This window comes from Rhinolophus sinicus, linkage group LG05, assembly GCF_036562045.2.
Source record: "Rhinolophus sinicus isolate RSC01 linkage group LG05, ASM3656204v1, whole genome shotgun sequence".
NCBI lineage: Eukaryota > Metazoa > Chordata > Mammalia > Chiroptera > Rhinolophidae > Rhinolophus > Rhinolophus sinicus.
Genome location: NC_133755.1, coordinates 78,322,583 through 78,341,992, shown reverse-complemented (window position 1 = coordinate 78,341,992; position 19,410 = coordinate 78,322,583). Strand labels below are relative to the sequence as shown.

At 42.8% G+C, this 19,410-nt stretch overlaps 1 protein-coding gene across 2 annotated transcripts; it reads left to right on the top strand.

The window, feature by feature from the left end:
• Positions 1-1,808: 1,808 nt before the first annotated feature.
• LOC141571603 (uncharacterized) lies at positions 1,809-5,703 on the top strand. Of its 2 annotated transcripts, none has more exons than XM_074332610.1 (6): positions 1,809-3,044; positions 3,348-3,494; positions 4,056-4,283; positions 4,401-4,512; positions 4,932-4,965; positions 5,320-5,703. In XM_074332610.1, the coding sequence occupies exons 1-2, from the start codon at positions 2,407-2,409 to the stop codon at positions 3,379-3,381; spliced, it is 672 nt and encodes a 223-aa protein (XP_074188711.1). In that variant the 5' UTR covers positions 1,809-2,406; the 3' UTR covers positions 3,382-3,494; positions 4,056-4,283; positions 4,401-4,512; positions 4,932-4,965; positions 5,320-5,703. The 2 variants fall into 2 exon arrangements, with proteins under 2 accessions (XP_074188711.1, XP_074188710.1); XM_074332609.1 differs by having other exon boundaries at positions 3,348-3,548.
• Positions 5,704-19,410: the final 13,707 nt, after the last annotated feature.

Below are 19,410 nucleotides of genomic sequence, written 5' to 3'. Positions count from 1 at the left end.
CCTATTTATATAAAAAAAATGCTACTTCAAGGGGATATGCTCATCCATAAGTTCATTGCAACATTATTTACATAAGCCAAGATATGAAGGTAACCTGGGTGTCCCTGAATGGATGAATGGATAAAGAAGAGGTGGTACATACACACAATGGAATATTACTCAGCCATTAAAAAGAACAAAATCTTGTCATCTGCAACAACATGGATGGACCTAGAGGGTATTTTACTGAGTGTAATAAGTGAGACAGTAAAAGATAAATGTCACATGATTTCTCTTATAACAGGAATCTAAAGAACAAAATAAACAAATAAATGCAAAAGAAACAAACTCATAGCTACAGAGAACATTTTGATGGTTGCCAGACTGGAGGGAGGTTGGGGGTGGAGAAGGGATTAAGAAGTACAAATTGGTTGTTACACAGTAAACGTGGGTATAGCATAAGGAATATAGTCAATAATATTGTAATAACTATGTATGGTGTCAGATGGGTACTATATCTATTGGGGTAATATATGGGGAGGTTGGGGGGCAGGGTGAAAAAGGTGAAAGGTTTAAGAAATACCAATTTGTAGTTACAAAATAGTCATTGGGATGTAAAGTACAGGGGATATAATCAATAATATGGTAAAAACTATATATGGTGGGTACTAGAGGGGGGATCACTTATTAAATTATATAAATTTCTAACCACTATGCTGTACACCTGAGGTTAATATAAAATGATATTGAATGTGAACTGTAGTTGACAATTTTAAAAAGGGGGGAAAAGGAGAAGGGGTGGAGATGGTAGATGAGGGTAAACAGGATCAAATATATGGTGATCAAAGGAGAACTGATTCTGGGTGGTGAACACACAATGTGATATATAGATGATGTATTACAGAATTATATACCTGAAACCTATGTAACTTTACTAACCATTTTCACCCCCAACAAACTTTAATTTAAAAAAGAAGAAGAGGTTCAATGCTCCAGGTATAAAACAAATAAGTCTTGGGGGTGGAAACAACCAACGTGTCCTTTGATAGATGATTGGATAAAGATGTTGTATACATACACAATAGAATATTACTCTGCCATAAGAAAAGATTAAATACCACCATTTGTGACTACATGAATTGATCTTAAGATTATCATGCTAAGTGAAATAAGTCAGAAAAAGTCAAGAACCATATGACTTTACTCACATATAGGGTATAAAACTGAAAGCAACAAACAACCAAGACAAACAAAAAACTCATAGACAAACACAACAGTTTAGTGGTTACTGGAGGGTAAGGGGGGTAGAAGAGGGAAAGAGGGTGTCAAATACATGTGATGGAAGGAGAATGAATCTGGGTGGTGAACACACAATGCAACATATAGATTATGTATTTTAGAAATGTATATTTGAAACCTATATAATTTTACTAACCGATGTCACCTTAATAATTTTAATAAATAAGTTTAAAAAATAAAACAAATCATGCAAGAGCAATTCAATGTGCAACAGGTCTGTGGATTTTAATGTAACAGAATAGGAAATACTTAGTAATATTGTTTTAGTTTGCAAACAACATTTGAGAAATGACCACTTATGTAGTTTTAATTTAGTATCAAAAATGAATATACACAATTATCTGGAAAGGTTACTTAAAAACTCCTGAATATATGTAAGGCTGTATTTTTTTTCATATACTGCAACCGAAATAACAGGTTAAATGCAGAAGAAAATATGAAAATTCAATGACCTTCTAATGAGACAGACAAGAACTGAGACTCGCAAAAATGTAAAATGTAAACAGATCTAGTCTTCTCACTACCTGGTTTATTTTGGAAAATAGTTATTTTTTCATAGAGACGTTATTTGTGTTAAAATGCCATGGGTTATTAATATTATTCTAAATAAAATACATATTTTTAAAACTGTTATTCCTAGTATGGTAAACATAGCTAGATATAACCCACACAAACAAAATTATTTTTGGGGTCCTCACTGATTTCTAAGACTGTGTAGATATTCTGAAACCGAAACGTTTAAGAATCACTGACTCAGACAGCCCCTGGGCCAGGACTCAGGGAGACAGTGTGACAGAGAGCGCTCCGTGCCGGAGGAGGGGTCAGAGCAAAGTTCCAGGTCCCCAAGCGGTGCTCCCAGCGTCTCAGCCTCGAGGACGGTGTTTGGGGCGGGGAAGCTCAGTTTTTGGGGTTTCCCCATTTTCTCAGTTTCCCTTCTCCCTCTCACAATCTGGGTAGAGTCCTGCCGCCTGGATACTCAGGACACCGCACCGGTTCTCACTCCCACTGGGTGTCCGCTTTCTAGAGAAGCCAATCAGTGTCAGCGCGGTTCCGGTTATAGAGTCGCCACCAACCCGTCGGGACTGGGATTCTCCCCCGGGACTGGGATTCTCCCCAGGCGTGTGCGTCATGGTGCCTGGAAACTTCCTCCTGCTGCTCTCGGGAGCCCTGGCCAGGACCCAGACTTGGGCCGGTGAGTGCCCGGCGGAAGCGGACCGTCTCTGCGGGGGAGGAGCGAGGGGACCGCCCGGTGGGGACACAAGACCCTGGGGAAGGCGCGTCTCCGCCTCCCTGGGAGCCCAGACCCCGGACCCCTGCCCGGCCTCGCGGCCCCTCCTCTCACCCACTCGGATTTCCTACCGCTCGCGTTCCGTCTCCCGGGCCCCATCTTCCCGCTTTGTCCCCTTCCCGGCCCATCGACCTCAGACCCGAGACCCGCGCCGGGAGGAGGGTCACCTGCGTCTCAGCCCCTCCCCGTCCCCAGGCTCCCACTCCATGACGTATTTCATCACCACCTGGTCCCGGCCCGGCCGCGAGGAGCCCCGGTTCTTCGGGGTCGGCTACGTGGACGACATGCAGTTCGAGAGGTTCGACAGCGACGCGGCGAGTCCGAGGATGGAGCCAGGGGCGGCGTGGATGGAGGGGTCGTGGGTGGAGAATGTGGAGCCGGGTTACTGGGACCGGACCACCCAGATCCGAGGACTGGGCACAGAGTACCCGAGTGGGCCTGAACACCCTGCGCGGCTACTACAACCAGAGCGAGGCCGGTGAGCGACGCGGGGCCCGGGCGCTGTCACGACCCCCATCCCCACGGACCGGCCGGGGTCTCCCCGAATCTCCGGGTCCGAACTTAACCCCGAGGCTGCGGGACCCTCCTGACCCCTCCCCAGGGGAGATCCCGCGGGGATTTTCACCCGGTTTTATTTAGCAGTGAGGCTCAGGTCGGAGCCAAGTGGGCGGGGCTGCCCGCGGGGCTGACCGCCGGGACAGGGTCAGGGTCTCACAACTTTCCGGGTACGTGTGGCTGCGACGTGGGGCCTAACGGGCGCCTCCTCCGCGGTTATGAGCAGTTTGCCTACGACGGCGCCGACTACATCGCTCTGAACGAGGACCTGCGCTCCTGGACCGCGGCGGACACCGCAGCTCAGATCTCCAAGAGGAAACAGGAAGAGGCCGGTTATGCGGACTTCTGGAGGGTCTACCTGGAGACGGAGTGCGTGAGTGGCTCCTTAGGTATCTGGAGAACAGGAAGGAGACAGTGCTGCACGCAGGTACAGCGCCTCATCTCACCTCGGGCGGGGGCTGGTTGCCCACGGTGAGGGGAGGAAAGTGGGATGAGTGTAAGACTACCTCCACTCCTGGTCAGGAGAGGAAGGAGTCTCCTAGATTTTCTTATTCTGTGCTAGAGTGACTCACACAGAGAGCCCCCCTTCCTTAAAAGGACAATTAAGGAATCCAGTCTCTACGAGAGTGGAGGGGAGACATCCCTGAAATGACCCATCAGAGGTCACTTTGACCTTGTGAACCATGACGCTCTCTCAAGGCCTTTTTCTCAGTCTGAGAACATCTTAGGAGGCCTGACTCCAGCTTTTCTGATCATTCATCCTCCACCCAGGTCAGGACCAGAAGTCTCTGTTCTCTTGGAGCCTCCAACTCTAGGTTCTCACCGTGATTCTAGAACTTTCCAAGGAATCAGATTATCCCAGATCCTGGAGTCCATACTGAAGTCTGTGTTTTGTGCTTCTTCCTACCCAATTGATTGTCCTGTCCTTCCTCAGGATGGTCATGAGCGCCGCTTCAGTGGCCCATGGCGATAACCCAAAGTGTGGATTTTCCGATTCTGCCCTGACCTGGCAGCGTGATGGAGAGGACCTGACCCAGGACACGGAGCTCGTGGAAACCTTTCCAGAAGTGCGCAGTTGTGGTGGTGCCTTCTGGAGAGGAGCAGAGATACACGTGCCATGTGCAGCACGAGGGGCTGCCCGAGCCCCTGAACCTGAGATGGGGTACGGAGGGGGATGAGGGGTGAAGCTTCTTCTCAGATAAAGCAGAAGCCCTATAGACACTTTCAGCAAGGTCAGGGCTCAAGTCTGAGGTCTGGGCCCCTTCCCTTCCCTTTACAGAACCACCTCCTCAGCCCACCATCACAATTTTGGGCATCATTGTTGGTCTGGTTCTCTTTGCGGTCATGAGCTGTGGCAGCTGGAGCTGTGCTGTGGAGGAAGAAGCGCTCAGGTACGGAAGTGAGGGGATCTAAGTTTTCTTCTCCCACAGGGTTTTTTTTTTAAGCCCCATATAGAAGTGTGTTGCCTCACTAATGGGAAGTACCATCCACGCACACGTGCCTAGCCATTCTGGAGCTGATTGCTAACTTGCTCTTTTGTAAATCTTGTTAAAATGAAATACACATGTTTCACCTTCATAATTTTGGTGATGGTGACCTGATTCCTAGCAGTTTAAGATCAAAGCACAAGGTCCCTGCTGAGGACAGACCTCCAGGTGGGTGGTTGGTCCAGTTCCCACACATCTTCCTCTTCATGTTTTCTGATCCTGCCCTGGGTCTGTAGTCACAGTTCTGGTAACTTCTCTGTGGGGCAATACTAGGCGGTTCCTGTAGAACCTCATTGCCCTGTCTCCTCCCTGTTTTTTCACAGGATGTTTTCTTCCCATAGGTGGAAAAGGCTGCAAGTAAGTGTGGGTAGAGGGTTGTTCCCTGAGACACTTGGGATAATGCAGATGGGAGCCCATGGGGGGAGTTCTCCCACCCCCATAATTCCTCCTTTAGCCACATCTGCTGTGAGCTCTGACCACATCCTGTTTTGTTCTCCCCCAGGCAGTGACATTGCTCAAGGGCTCTTATGTGTCCCTCACGGCTTCTAAAGATGAGACCCTGGAGGGCCTGAAGTGGGAGGGGGTGGGGCAGAGGGGACAGGACTGGCTACTGGGGATACTTTGGGACATTTTGAGCATGTGTTGGACGGTTGAGAATGTTAATATTCATGTGACTGATGGGAATTTGTTTATGATTACTTTCTTCAATAGCATGAGAGTGATGCAAGATTTGTCCATGCCCCCACTTTGTGACACAGAAACCTCTGAGCTCTCTTTCTGCAAAGGGCATCTGAATGTGTCTGCATTCTTTTCGCATCACGTGAGGAGCTGGGAGACTGCCTGCCCCCTGCCCTCCACGCCCCCTCCCCACACTGACTGAGTCTCTTCCCTGACCCACTGTCCTGTTCCAGCAGAGGCTGTTTCCATCCCCGCCTTTACTTCATGTTACACTGAGCGGCAACTTCTTACTTCCTATGGAAATAAGAATCTGGATATGAATTTAAAAAAATGTTTTTCTCATATGGGTGTGGGTAAATAAGGGAGAAGATTTCTAACATTTAAAACATAAAATAAATGGAAGCATTGAGAACCTTCCAGAGTGTGCATGTTTTCTGTGTGTCTGTTAGAGATGGAGACATGAGAGGCTGTGAGGACCGAGCGTGGACGTGGCCTGAGCCCAGTCGGTGCTCAGTGCATTGAGGGCTTTGATGTGGTCACTCCTCAGCTGGGTCATTTTCTCTGCCCCTTTGTCCTCATCCCTTCAGTAGAATCTGTCCCATCAGGTGCTGTCCCCCACAGGGACAGGGCATCACATGGGCCTTGTCTTGTATCCAGGACCATGAGCACCAAGGGCTTCATGTGGCTGGTCAGCCTAGGCTCAGGCCTGGGTTCAATCCTTAACCCCCAACTTTTGGGGATGTAGATTTTGCTTCTGTTTTTATTTTTGGATAATGCCTTCCATAGCATAAGAGTTGCATGACATTGAGTAATGCAAGATTTTTTCATGTTTAGATCTCTGGTCTCATTCTCCTCTGGGTTCCCTCATCTCTGACAACAGCAGGAGTAGTTTTACCTGTCACAGTCCCCAGAAGGCCCTGGGGGACCCTGTACACAGAGTCTCTTTGTTATGAGAGGTGAATTTTATGACTCACCCCGCTCATGCTCTCCTCCTAGGGCTTTTCCTGGATTCATCTTCCCATCTTTTCTGCATCGTTTTTAAAGAACCAGATTCTGGGATTAGCAGAGAGGAAGGATCAGATAGTGACTTACGTTAGACAAGCTCCTGCTGGGTTTCTACCATCTCTGCACCTGCTCGCTCTCCCTTGTCTTAGCTATAGATTGCCTAGTGCTGGCTCTAATCCAAATCCAGGAATTTATAAAGTAGAACACAATTTACATTCAAGTTAGTTACAAAATAAGACTCATAAGTCGAGGCTCATTGTTTCCTGAAGAGGGAACTATAACTGTGCTGTGGTGAGCAGGAGGGCAGGTGTGGGAGAAAGAAGGGGGTCAGGGGAGAGCAGCACCTGTGAGAAAAGTGGAGGTGGCCCTGATGCCAGTGTGAGGGGACTTTGTGCTGCAGCTGCCACAAAACAGCATTTGACCCGAAGCTACATTAATAAAGACACTGTCTCTAAAACAGGGAGGTGCCCTACACAGATCATGCATTCATCCGATAATTGATGACAAATACGTGACACAATATTTTTAATCTAAGAAACCTCAGTGAACTAAAAACGCAAAAATGCCGGCCTTGTGGAACATACTGCTAATAGTAAGGCGCAGACCAATACTATAAGCACAGTAAGTAAGGGAAGTGTTTATGTTGGGAGCTGGTAAGTGCTTTGAGGAAGGTGACCCAGAGTATGCATGTGTGGGGACAGAGAAGATGGCTATTTTATAGGGTGGTCAGGGCAGGCCTCGTTGACAGGATGACCTTTGAGGAAAGATCTGAAGGACATGAATTGTCTGAGAGCCTGTCTGGAGAAACTGATTTCCACACAGGGAACATCCCGTGCAAATGCCCTGGGGCAGAAGCCTGTCTGTGTGTCAGGGAAGAGGGAGAAGGCCAGCGTGGCTGGAGCAGAGAGTAACTGGATGAGGTCGGATGTCTGGCCAGATCACGTAGGCCTCAGGGATCCTGGAAGGTTTCGGCCTTCTCTGAGTAAGGTGTGGCGTTACAAGACAGTTTTGAACAGAAGATCAAACTGGTACGACTTCTCTTTACAAGCATCAGTCTGGCTGCTGTGCTGAGAATTGAGTCAAGAAGCAAAGGGAGAGTGATCATTTGAGAAAACTAGGAAACTAGTGCAGCGTTCCAGGACAGAGATGTTGGTTGCTTTGTCTGGGGTGTGAGAAGAGAACATAATAGGAAGTGACTGGATTCTGGGTATATTTAAAGATGGACTTTACAGCAGTTCCAAATGGGTTATGAGAAAGAGGACTCAAGGAGGACACCCAAAATTTCAGACTGTGCAAGTAGAAATATGGAGTGTCTTTTATGGGGAAGATTCAAGAAGAAGCACATTTGAGGAAGCGGCATCAGGCATTCAATTTAGGAAGTTGAAACATGTTTATTAGGAATGCAAGTGAGTTTAGCAGTTGGGTATATGACTGGATTATAGGTGAGATGTTGGGGCTGGAGAAATAGATTAGGGAGGTAGCACCATATAAATAATATTTATATTCTGGGATTAGCAGAGAGAAGGTCACCAAGGGAGTGATGGTTGTAGAAGAGAAAGGAACAGGACTGAACCCTGGAGCCCCAGTGCTGTGATCTGATCAGACCACACACTCTGCAGACGGCACAGTTCTGGCCCCACGTCGATAAGGCACGTAGACCAGCGAGTCCCAAACTTCCCAGGGCGGGAATCCCCTGGACATCTTGTTAAGACTCAGAAAGTCTGGAGCAGAGCAGAGACTCTGGATTTATAAGGAGGTCGGTGCTGCTGCTGGTCTTCAGATCACACTTTTAGTAGCAAGACTGTCACCAGGATTCCCACAGGGCTGTGTGTCAGCCTCACCTGCAGGGCTTGTTACATAAGTGATTCCTGGGCTCCATGACCAGCTTTCAAAGCCAGTGGATCTGGGAGAAGCCTGAGTGTTTTGTAACAAGCCACAAGACATCGTGAGGCTCAGCTAGATGGGGAATCACTGAGGTCAGTGACAGAGAACACCCAGGATGGAGAGTGGTCTTAACCCCACATTTAAGTGTTGTTTTTCTTCCTGGGAAGAAAAAAGTAAGACATATGCTGGGAGATACATGCTGTTTTGCCCACCATGGGGTATAGGCCTGTGGAAGATTTATGAAGTGGTGATCAGCCCAGCATCAAGAAAATGTCTAAATTGCTTAGAGAGTAGATGTTAAATGTTCTCACCACAAAAAAGAAATGGTAATTATGTGACGTGATGCAGGTGTTAGCTAATGCTATGGTGGTAATCATTTTGCAGTATGTAGGTGTATCAAATCAACAGGTTGTATACCTTTAACTTACACAATGTTATATGCCAATCATATCTCAATGAAACTGGTGGAAAAAAACTCTGAATTTTGTTGCCTGAAACTGTTCTCTATATGTATATCTTGTTCACTTCTTGGTTCAAACAAACAGATTCCAAATTGTTCTAATTGAAACTAAATGAATATCTCTCTACCTATCTATCTTCTGAGACAGAGAGAGAGAGAAAGAGAGAAAGAGAACTGAGACCTCATTTTATTTCAGAGAAGTCCACAGAACAGGCTTGAGGGCACACAGCTAGGAACAGAACCCACAGTACCACCCTAGGTTGGGTCCCACATAGGAACCACTGCCCCTGCTGCTGGGTACACGTCACTGCTCACACCACTGAACCCCTGATGCTGGATATTGAACTATGTGGTTAGGGTTGTGGTCTCTGCTGATCCTGGCAACTGGATGATACCACAGCCACATACCAATTACATTCTGCACTACCCAGCCTATCTGTCACCACACTCTGAGTCAGGGACCAGCATGTCATCACCTGACTAGAGGAGCCTCATGCCGTGTCCAACTGCAAGAATGTTCAGGAGAGTAGGATTTCCACTGTTATGGAGGAAGGTAGCTTCTGGCTACTAAAATGACTTTGAATGTGGAATTCCTTCATGTGGGAAGAGAGTACAGGTTTTATAGGTGGATATTGGAGGGTGAAGGATGGAAAAAGAATGACAAATTTCAATTTTTGTAGCAGTGCTCTGAGACCAGAACTTAATTTGTACATGTAGGCACTCAGGTGTAGTTGGATGAATGGGTGAGTAATACGTGATATCTTTCAATGTATTTCCTAGATAGTCTGCTATGAGGTCCACCTTTTCTCTACACCAGTTTATACTCACAAATAAGTGGAGTGGCAGTATTGAATGATGAAATGATTAGTTAAAATGTCTTCTCCCTGCCTTTGTCTTTCGCTAGGATTAAAAAACCAGAGAATGGGTATATACAGGCTTATACTTTATATTAGCTTTTATACGTCTTTGTACTCGCACATGTTTCTGGAGAGAATATTCATAACATTTATCAGTTTTTATGTGAACCCATCACAAAAAGACTATAAAGCCATCCTAGCTTAGACATCATTCTACGCAATATTTGGTGCATGAACTACTACTAATAAAACTTTTTAGCAAATCCAATGATATGTTATAAATGCCCATATTTTTCTTTGCAATTATCAGTCTGCAAAAAGATAAAGCAGAGGCTTGCGTGCTTACACGCACTTTCAAACTCTGTATTATCTCATTGTGGGATGATGATAAACAGTTCACAGACCAGCACTGGCTCAGACCTTGCAATTCGTACATGGGCTTGTACTTGAGCGTCTATCCTGGTACCAGATAAACATCAGGAATCAGAAATAGTTATGGGGGTACCACTTCCACTAACATGGTAGGCTAAGGTTTAAAACTGCTTCTTGTACTAAAAACTACTAAAAATAATACATAAATATAAAAAGTATTCAAAACTATAGTAGAACTATCGACATAATGATTTAGACAGAAACATAAATGTGCAAATGAGATCGGGTATGTTTAGGATGGTATGGTTATAGACAAGTGTGGGGACAGAGCCCCAGAGAATAGTTTACAGGCTCTCGGCCTCACATGGAAAGGTGCTGGCTCGGCTGTGGCTGATTGGCTGTCGGCTGTGGCCGGTTAGCCGATTGGCCGCTGGTATGATTGCTGCAGCTACGGAGGAGAGCCGAGGACTGCTGAGGATTGCCAAGGATTGCCGAAGAGCCAAGCAGAGCCGAGGAGAGTGGAAGAGAGAGAGAGGAAGAGAGTCGAGGAGAGTGGAGGAGAGTCGTCGGTTGGTCGGTTGGCGGAAAGGCGGACGGCAGGTCGCACGTCCGGTGGGCCCAGCCTCCAGTGAGACCATAGTAGTATGACTCCCCTACCTATGGCTCCGTGGGTGTTCCTTTTTGGCCTCACCATATCCTGCGTTCTTGTGTGGGGAGCAGGAGCAGAGACCCCGCAGGCTGCCCCGCCCGACAAATGGCGCAGCGAGCAGGGTCTCCCGCACGACAACAAGTTTATATTATCACAGGCCTATCTCAAGAAACAAGAAAAAACCCAAATAAAAAACCTAACATTACATCTTAGAAAACTAGAAAAATAGGAAAATGTATGCAGTTTTGAGATGTCATCAAAATGGTGGCGTGAGGTGAGTCTCTGGAAATCTCCCCTGGAATTTACAACAAATTAAAAAACTATAACTCCACAAAGGACTCCCTGCACAGCACACAGGCAAGATGAAGAGTCACATTACTGAACTCACCTAAAGGTGGACAAATTGCAAGAGCAGGGGAGGAGGGAAGGGAGAAGTACAGAGACGGAGCCGCGCGGGCACAGGACGCAGACCTAGCTCAGTGCTCCGAGCTCGCTGCTTCCCAAAACTACCGCAGCTGTGGGAGATCGGACTGCTAGGGCTCTGCTTATGGCCCACAGGGCTGAGGGGACAGCATATAACACGGCTGAACCCAACGCTCAGAGCAGAGACCTCAGAGCAAAGACTGAGGGAAGAAGGCTGAAAACAGTGGTTTAAGCCCGCACTGTCTAGCAGAGAATGGAAGCCTTAGGCACTGAGACTACCCGCCCCCTCCCTACCCTCTCAGAGCTCACCCCTCTCCCACCTGCCCAGTGCTAGAATCAGAAGAGTAGCAGTGTCAGATCAAAAGAACAGAATATTTACAGTTCTGAGAACTGTGATCTGCAGACACAGATTCGCAGCCCAAGTAGTTCTAGCAAAGGGGAGGGAGCTGTGGAAGCAGGACTGGCTGTGGTGGTGGGTGCCGCCATTGCTCTGGGACAATTCTCACTGTCCCCACCTATATGGGCAGATCCCTGAAGGAGTAAACAGAACTGCTGAAACATACAGGCTCTGAATCTGATGCAGGAAGAGCTTTGGAACTTCAAAAGCTCTCCTTATACCCACACAGAGGTGGCGCCGTATGACCCAGGTGAACTGTTAACAGAGGAGAAGCCCGCCTTCCAGGGAATCCCCCCATTGTGTGAGAAGCCGGAATAGTGCAGAAAAACATAACACTACAGTGTGAGAGAGACAAAAAGGCTGCAGTCAGAGAGAAAATATAACATTCTACCAACATGTACTGGAAAACAAAAGAAAGACCTCTTCCTATCAACCTGTTGCAGAAACCACTCCTGTAGATGTTTAGGAAGAGAAATAATAAATCAGTGATTGCCATGGATAACCAAGGCAACAAGACAGCTAAGAAAGAAAGTGAAAAGTCTCCAGAAAATGAACTTAAAGATATGGAACTATGTGACTTAAATGACAAAGAATTCAAGATTGCAGTTCTGAAAAAAACTCAACGAGATGCAAGAAAACACAGAAAGGCAGTTTAATGAACTCAGAAACACAATCAAAGAACAAAATTGAACACTTTACCAAAGAGATTGAAATTTTAAAAAAGAACCAAATGGAATTTCTGGAGAATAAGAACTTAGTAAAAGAAATAAAGAATGAAATAGCCAGTTTAGGTAGTAGAGTTGACCAGATGGAGGAAAGAATCAGTGACATCGGAGATAGAAACCTGGAAATGACACGGATGGAAGAAGAAAGAGACTTGAGACTTAAAAGAAATGAAAGAACTCTACAAGAACTTTCTGACTCCATCAAAAAGAGCAATATAAGAATCATGGGCATACCACAAGGAGAAGAAAGACAGAAGGGAACAGAGAGTATATTCAAACAAATAGTTGATGAGAACTTCCCAAACTTGTGGAAAGAACTGGATCCTCGAATCCAAGAAGCACATAAACACCTAATTACCTCAACCCCAACAGGCCTTCTCCAAGGCACATTGTATTGAAGCTGTCAAAAATCAATGACAAAGGAAGAATCCTCAAGGCAGCCAGAGAGTGTCTTTACTTGATGTCTTTTCCAATGGACAAAAACCTCTTCGTTGTGAGTCATGGTCTTTGAAGTCTTTGTCTCCCAGGAGCACACTGTGAAATGAATCAGTTACTAATTCATCAATTTCTTGAAGCTGGTTGATAAGTCCTTGATAATGATGCAGAATTGCTTCTTTTAGTAAGGTTGGTTTTATGTTCCTTCACATAGGGTGAACAATGAGTAATGAGAAGAAAGCCTGAGTTTACCAAAAGGAGTAGATCTCAGGTTAGGAGTTCTATAAGGAGAGCTTTAGGCAAAGGGAGATTAAAAGCTGAAAATTTACCTACTTGAGTGTTAATTGTACCATTTGTACATTCTACTGATCCAGAGGACTGGGGTGATAAGCACAATGAAAAATCTGTAGCATAGGCCAAATATTACAAATGGACACCATTATTTACCCAGTGAAATGTGTCCCTTGGTCACTGTGTAACTCAAAGGGAATTCCCCAGCTGGAATTCCCCCCCCCCCAATAATAATTTATATACTATTAAGGCTGTTGCTCAACTGCAAGGGAATGCCTCACCCCAATGAGAGAATGTACAAATCATAAATAACACATATTTGTATCCTTGAGGTGGAAAAGTTCCCTAGGATCCATGGATTGATTTTCCAGAGTTATATTTTAGACAGATAGAACACCTGCTATACACTTTATGAGCTACAGTGGGAGAAAGTTTCCCTTAATATTCTTTACTCCATGAAATCATCTTTCCCAGACCCCAATGTGTTAGCTCATGTACACGTTGAATTATAGGTAATTGACCATCAATAGGTAAGATTGGTTTCTGATTGGGTCCAAGCTATACCTATTGGTGTCAGATTCCTCCTTTTAGAGTCATCATCAAAATGGCGGTGTGAGGTGAGCCTCTGTAAATCTCCCCTGGAATTTATAACAAATCGAACAACTATAACTCCACAAAGGACTCCCTGCACAGCAGACAGACAAGACAAAGAGGCCCACTACTGAATTCACCTAAAGGTGGGCGAATCACGGGAGCGGGTGACCAGGGAAGGGAGAAGTGCGGAGACGGAGCCGCGCAGGTGCAGGATGCAGACCTAGATCAGTGCTCTGGGCTTGCTGCATCCTGAAACTACCGCAGCTGCAGGAGAGGGAAGAACTCAGACTGCTAGGGCTCCGTTTATGGCCCACAGGGCTGAGGGGACAGCATATAACACCCCTGAACCCAATGCTCACAGCAGAGACCTTGGAGAAAAGACTGAGGGAAGAAGGCTGAAAATGGTGGTTTAAGCCCTCACTGCCGAGCAGAAAATGGAAGCCTTAGGCACTGAGACTAGCCGCCTCCTTCTTACCCTCCCAGAGCTCACCCCGCCCCCACCTGCCTAGTGCTAGAAGTGGAATAGTAGCAGTGTCAGATCAAAAGAACCCCCAAACACGTTTTATGAGGTCACTATCACCCTGATCCCAAAATCAGAAAAAGACACCACGAAAAAAGAAAACTACAGGCCGATATCTCTAATGAACATAGATACAAAAATCCTCAACAAAGTATTAGTGAACAGAATTCAGCAATACATTAAAAAGATCATATGCCATGATCAAGTGGGATTCATCCCTGGTATGCAAGGGTGGTTCAACATCCACAAATCAATTAATGTGATACACCACATTAACAAAATGAAAAATAAAAATCACATGATCATATCAATAGATGCAGAAAAAGCATTTGATAAAATCCAGCAGCCATTTATGATAAAAACCCTTAAAAGAGTGGGATTAGAGGGATCATATCGCAACATAATAAAGGCCATATATGATAAACCCACAGCTAACATCATACTCAATGGGGAAAAGCTAAAACCATTCCCCTTAAGATCAGGAACAAGGCAATGTTGCCAACTTTCTCCACTTCTATTCAACATAGTGTTGGAAGTTCTAGCCACAGCAATCAGACAAGAAAAGGAAATAAAAGGCATCCAAATCGGTAAGGAAGAAGTAAAATTGTCATTATATGCAGATGACATGATACTATATATAGAGAACCCTAAAGACTCCACCAAGAAACTATTAGACATGATAGATGAATTTAGTAAAGTAGCAATGTACAAAATTAATATTCAGAAATCAGTTGCATTTGTATATACCAATAATAAAACTTCAGGAGGAGAAATTAAAAAAACAATCCCATTTACAATTGCTCCAAAGACTATAAAATACCTGGGAATAAATTTAACCAAAGAAGTAAAAGAACTGTACTCAGAAAATTATAAGACACTGAAGAAAGAAATGAAAGAAGATACAAACAGATGGAAACACATACCATGTTCATGGATAGGAAGAGTTAATATAGTTAAAATGTCCATACTGCCTAAGGCAATATACATATTCAACGCAATTCCTATCAAACTACCAATGACATTTTTCACAGAAATAGAACATATACTCCTAAAATTTATATGGGACCATAAAAGACCCTAGATAGCCTCAGGAATCTTGACAAATAAGAACAAAGTGGGAGGTATAACAATGCCTGACATCAAATTATACTACAAGGCTACAGTAATCAAAACAGCATGGTACTGGCATAAAAACAGTCACATAGATCAATGGAACAGATTAGAGAGTCCGGAAATAAATCCATGCCTATATGGCCATTTAATCTACGTAAATGGAAGCAAGAATGTACGGTGAGGTAAAGACAGTCTATTCAATAAATGGTGCTGGGAAACCTGGACAGACACATGCAAAAAAATGAAGCTGGACCACCTCCTCACACTATATACAAAAGTAAATTCAAAATGGCTTAAAGACTTAAATGTAAGATCTGAAACCATAAAATTCCTAGAAGTAAATATAGGAAGAAACTTCACAGACATTACTCGGAGTAAGATTTTTACTGATATATCCCCTCACACGAGGGAAGTAAGAGAACAAATAAACATGTGGGATTACATCAAACTAAAAAGTGTTTTCACAGCAAAGGAAACCATTAATAAAACAAAAAGGGATCCTACTGAATGGGAAAAGATATTTGCCAATGATATATCTGATAAGGGGTTAATATCACAAATTTATAAAAACTCACTCAACTCAACTCCAAAAAAACAAACAACACAATTGAAAAATGGGTGGAGGACACAAAGAGACATTTTTCTAAAAAGGACATACAGATGACAAACAGACATATGAAGAAATGCTCAACCTCACTAACCATCAGAGAAATGCAAATAAAAACCACAATGAGATACCACCTCACCCCAGTCAAAATGGCTATCATCAATAAATCAACAAACAACAAGTGCTGATAAGGATGTGGAGAAAAGGGAACCCTTGTGCACTGTTGGTGGGATTGCAGATTGGTGCAGCTGCTATGGAAAACAGTATTGAGGTATCTCAAAAATCTGAAAATGGAACTACCTTATGATCCAGCAATCCCACTCCTCGGTATCTATCCAGAGAAATCCAAAACTCCAATTCAAAAATCTTTATGCACTCCTCTGTTTATTGCAGCACTATACACAATAGCCAAGACATGGAAACAACCGAAATGCCCATCGGTAGATGACTGGATTAAGAAACTGTGGTACATTTATACAATGGAGTATTACGCAGCCATAAAGAAGAAAGAAATCTTACCATTTGCAACAACATGGATGGACCTAGAGAACATTATGTGTAGTGAAATAAGTCAGACAGAGAAAGACAAATACCATATGATCTCACTTATATGCGGAATCTAAAGAAAAGAATAAGCGAATGAACTAATCAGAAGCAGTTTTGGAGACATAGAGGAAAAACTGAGGGTTGCTAGATGGGCAGAGGGGTGGGGTTAAGGGGGAAGGTGAGGGGATTAGAAAACAGTTGGTAACCACAAGATGGCCACGGGGTTTGAAAATTAATTTGGGGAACGTAAGCAATAATGTTGTAAAGATTTTGTAGGGTATCCGATGGACACATGTCCCATTTGGGAGACCACCTCAGGGATGACGTAGATGCCTGATCACTGCACTGTACACCTGAAGCTGAACAATAATGAATGCCAACTATAATTTTATGTATATATATGTATATGTATATATGTATATGTATATACTTACAAGAAGCGGAGTACAACATTAGGAATAGAGGCAGTGGAAATGTAATGGCTCTGTGCGATGTCAGAGGGATAGTGGATGGGGGGAGTGGGGTTTACACAGTGTGAGGGATATAAATGATAAACGTCTAAGTATTGCTTTGTCTTGTGCACCTGAAACTAATAAAAAATGAATAATAAAAAAGAATATTTCACATTATGTTTAAAACTTTATATAAGGATATATGACTAATTGAATAAATTACATGGGCAAGTACTAATATCATGTCCTGCATAATTAACTCTCAACAGATGGAGACATTTTCCAAAGTGTCTGTCTTAGTATTAATATTCACTGAGATTCTAGACATCAAGATCTTCATTATTTTTCTAGCAAATTATGTTCAGAAAATTAATTTTTGTTTTTATAAATAAATGGGACATTTCTTCCTTATGTAAAATATGCAAGAAAATTTGAGAAAAATAGATTTTTAATACAATTAGAAAAAAATTAATGCATTTTTGTGTTTATATATAATTTAATATTTATTTGAAAATATTTTGTTCTGACTAGCTTTGAAAATAGATTTAGTATGTGAACTAAAATAATGCTTATTAGCATAGCATTAATATTTATTAGCATAAACATACACATATTTTCTTTCCTTAGGGATTATGTTTTATCATGCTAAGATATCTAATTTCTGGGTTGTTTTTTTTAGTGTTTAAAGTTTGAAATTGATCTTTTGCTTTTACTGTTTCCTTGTCCTTGTTTATTTGTTTTATTGTTGCTTATTAAGAGGCATTTTAAATCAGCTTCTCTAGAATCTCTCATTTCTTTTATAACTAGAAAACTTATTTTAAAATAAATTATATTCCATAGGTCAAACCAGGACTGAAAATATTTTGTCAAATTTACATGCCTATAGACCTTATTCCTAACTAATTGTGATCACATAACACTTACTGATCCTTTCTGCAAAAACTCATTATGCTGTTTCCTTAAAGAAAAGTGATGTTTTCTAATAGCTGAAAATAACAGACTTTGGTTTATGATTTGGTTTTACCTTTAGTTGTTTAAATAAAATTTTGCTACCAAAAATAAAATAAATAAAATTAAAAATAAAAGGAGAAGATACTAATTAACAAAATCAGAAATGAAAAAGGGGAAGTTATCACGGATGCCACAGAAATACAAAGGATCATCCAAGAATACTATGAAGGACTATATGCCACCAAATTCAATAATCTAGAAGAAATGGACAAGTTCTTAGAAACATATAGCCTTCCTAGGCTGAACCATGAAGAACTGGAAAATCTAAACAGACCGATCACCAGTAACCAAATTGAATCTGTCATCCAAAACCTTCCCAAAAACAAAAGTCTGGGACCAGATGGCTTCACTATGAATTCTACCAAACCTTCAAAGAGGATCTAATACCAATCCTGCTCAAACTCTTCCAAAAAATTGAAGAAGAGACAGTACTCCCCAACTAATTTTATGAGGCCAACAATACCCTGATACCAAAACCTGGTAAGGACAACACAAAAAATGAGAACAACAGACCAATATCTTTAATGAATACAGATGCAAAAATCCTAAATAAAATTCTAGCAAATCGAATACAACAATGCATTAAAAAGATTATTCATCACGACCAAGTGGGGTTTATCCGCAGGGCACAAGGATGGTTCAACATCTGCATATCCATCAATGTGATACATCACATAAACAAAATAAAGGACAGAAATCATATGATTATATCAATTGATGCAGAAAAAGCATTTGACAAGATACAACATCCATTTATGATTAAAACACTTAATAAAATGGGTATAGAAGGAAAATACCTTAACATAATAAAGGCCATATATGACAAGCCCTCCGCTAATCTCATAACTAATGGTGAAAAACTGAAGCCCTTTGCTTACGTTCAGGAACACGACATACAAATAAAATACAAAGCTTACTTACAGTGATTTCCCCAGTGACTGCATCAAATCCCACATGAATCGTATGTTCAAAGTCTGAAGGAAGAGAAATCTCTGGGCGTTCTTTCTCTTTCTTCTTATTGGCTAAAGGCAAAATATTAACATGAATTTATTTGGGATACAGTTTTGCTATCCAAAAGTTGTACAATTAGGCTCATCAAAATAGTTATAAAGTTGAGAGACAATTGATTCCAACACCATTTTAACAATATTTAACTTCAGAAATAATTTTTTTTATTAAATTTATTGGGGTGACAATTGTTAGTAAAATTACATAGATTTCAGGTGTACAATTCTGTATTACATCATCTATGAATCCCATTGTGTGTTCATCACCCAGAGTCAGTTCTCCTTCCATCAACATATATTCGATCCCCCTTACCCTCATCGCCCACCACCCACCCCCCGCCCCCGTTACCCTCTGGCAACCACTAAACTATTGTCTGTGTCTATGAGTTTCTGTTTCTCATTTGTTTGTCTTGTTCTTTTGTTGTTTTTGGTTTATATACCACATATCAGTGAAATCACATGGTTCTCTGCTTTTTCTGTCTGACTTGTTTCGCCCAGCATTACTCTCTCAAGATCCATCCATGTTGTCACAAATGTTCCTATATCATCTTTTCTTACCGCCAAATAGTATTCCATTGTGTATATATACCACAACTTCTTCATCCATTCATCTATCGAAGGACATTTTGGTTGTTTCCATGTCTTGGCCACCGTAAACAAAGCTGCAATGAACATTGGAGCACACGTGTCTTTATCTCTAAATGTTTTCAGATTTTTGGGTAGATACCCAGAAGAGGGATTGCTGGGTCATATGGCAATTCTATTCGTAATTCTTT

What these genes read in the sequence shown, in the direction of transcription:
- LOC141571603 (XM_074332610.1), top strand. Translation starts at nt 2,407, where the DNA reads ATGGTGCCTGGAAACTTCCTCCTGCTGCTCTCGGGAGCCCTGGCCAGG. An exon ending in CTACAACCAGAGCGAGGCCG is followed by an intron (nt 3,045 to 3,347) that starts GTGAGCGACGCG and finishes GGTTATGAGCAG; the next exon opens with TTTGCCTACGACGGCGCCGA.